The 2025-nt window shown below is 44.1% G+C and overlaps 1 protein-coding gene across 9 annotated transcripts in view; it reads right to left on the bottom strand.

Moving 5' to 3' along the window:
* Positions 1 to 2025, bottom strand: part of pard3ab (par-3 family cell polarity regulator alpha, b) — a 351497-nt gene that overhangs the window by 65362 nt on the left and 284110 nt on the right. For 8 of the 9 annotated variants that reach the window (XM_032532544.1, XM_032532546.1, XM_032532547.1 and 5 more), the window contains one exon: positions 646 to 927. The exons of the other annotated variant lie outside the window; for it this stretch is intronic. In XM_032532544.1, the coding sequence (XP_032388435.1) occupies positions 646 to 927 (282 nt within the window). The remainder of the gene's footprint in view (positions 1 to 645; positions 928 to 2025) is intronic. 9 annotated transcript variants of the gene reach the window in all.

Raw genomic sequence — 2025 nt, 5'->3', positions numbered from 1 at the left:
ACCCCAGAGAACGGTGCATTGTGTCTAGCAGTCGGCGAGCTGACATTTACCGCCTGCCTTCTGTTGCTGTGATTAGTTTCTCCTCCAGGTGTGATAGCCAGCCTGCCGTCTATGCGCAATAATGCTGCCTTAGAGTTTCCAAGATTGGGAATGCGAGGCAGAATCGGGCCTGCACAGACCTTTAACTGACATTCCCTGACCGGGTCGTGCCTTTGAATTGAATGGCTCGTCACCTGGCTTGGGCGGATATTGCTTCTGAGGGGGATTGTGATTAGGGCTGGGTACAGAATCAATACTTTTTGCATGAAGGAATGGCCTCTAAAGTATCGAGCGTCGAGAAATTCCTCGTCATTCAAAACCCAATTTCCTCCTTAGGTATTTCTAAGGAGAAAATGTCATCAGAGTCAGTGAGCCAATAAACATGCAGCAGATCAGATACCGAGATCTAATAATGTCTGATCGGTTGTCATAAAACATTTGTGCCGTAATGTTTAATGTTGTATTTCCTTTTTGTTTAATAAAATGGGCATTGAAAAAAGTATTGTTTAGGAACGGTTATTGAGGTCAAGGTAATGAGATATATATATATTTTAGAACAATACCCAAAAATAAACTTTGCTTTTGAATGCATAAATCCAGCCCTACCTGTCTGCAGAAGGTGGCCGGTCGTTGCGGACTTTGCTGACTTGGGTGTAGTGGGAATCGGAGTGCTGGTGCTGGTGGTGTGGATGGAGGTGGGGGTATTCATCCCGGGGGCTGTGGGGCCGGCTGTGCCCGCTGTCCACAGAGCTGTTCAAGGGGTTGATGCCTGTGTACGGGTGCTCCTCCTCTGAGCCCCTCTCAGGTGTACGGCTTATGTCCAGGATTTCGGCGTAGTCCCGTTCCCTGGCCTGGCGCTCCCTCAGCTCCCTGGTCTTGGCCTGGATCCTGATGGGCAAGATGGTGACAGATATTTGGATACTAGGTTGTTCTGGTCTAAAAGACAATGGTGGGTGTAGTTGTGGGGGGCTGCTTTTTGGACAAAAACATCTATGCAGTTTTGGTGCTGTTTTGTATTCTGTATAAGATTAAACTTTGTCTGTTGCATTCTTGCATCGCCTGCTCTAACAGTCAACAGGTAACATTAAAAACCAAAAACACACAAATATGAAAAACAGGCATGCGTATGTTCACCCAACAACGTCTGGCACAGGATTCAGTTTCTACAGGTAGGTTAGCTACTTAGCCAAACTGACCATTCAAGCCCATGTCGGATTACTTTTCTTTATATATATATACACATATATAATAAAGAATATACATATTTCTATCAACCTAAACTACCCACCGTAAGAAGGCAGTTTGCACATGTTCCAAGGTTGTAAATGACACGTTGATTCTTTGCTATCCACCTTTGCAAAGCGAACGTGTCTGGTTCTTTTTGGTCCTTGAACGCGTCTAACAATTACTTGTAGATGTACATAATGAGAAATCATTTTCTGAATCTGAATTCTAAAATCGACTCATAAAATCCCAGCACATAAAATAGTGACATAAAGCACATTATTTTGAACAAACATACATATTTAGTACTGTACAAGAAATGTGTGACTGCCAGTCATTGACTTTACTTCTTTATGAATCATGGTTAATACTGCTCCGTGGGAAACTGAAACTGCAACCTTACTGGTTTCCACTTTGTCAGGTAAACGCTGCGTGCCGTTGAATCCTTGCAGCGTAAAGACTGCAGCAGAGAGACGCTGTAAATCTCACACGTCACATTAACAAGACACGAGCCACTGCAACATCTGCAAGCGACTGCTTATCAATCCTTTTCAACTTCCCATTACAGAAGAGAGAGAAGGTGTGGAGCCTGTTACCTATGTCCCCCCCGCCCCCCTCTCTGAATAATACCATAAACAATATATAATAGTCCCTCGCCCCCACAACAACTCATACAAGGGGAGCACTTTGTATTCAGAGTCCTACTAATGCATACTGTAGCTTCCTTTTTCTGTCTCTTACACACACACACACACACACACA

Source organism: Etheostoma spectabile, chromosome 12 (assembly GCF_008692095.1).
Source record: "Etheostoma spectabile isolate EspeVRDwgs_2016 chromosome 12, UIUC_Espe_1.0, whole genome shotgun sequence".
NCBI lineage: Eukaryota > Metazoa > Chordata > Actinopteri > Perciformes > Percidae > Etheostoma > Etheostoma spectabile.
This window is presented reverse-complemented; position numbering and strand designations above follow the sequence as displayed.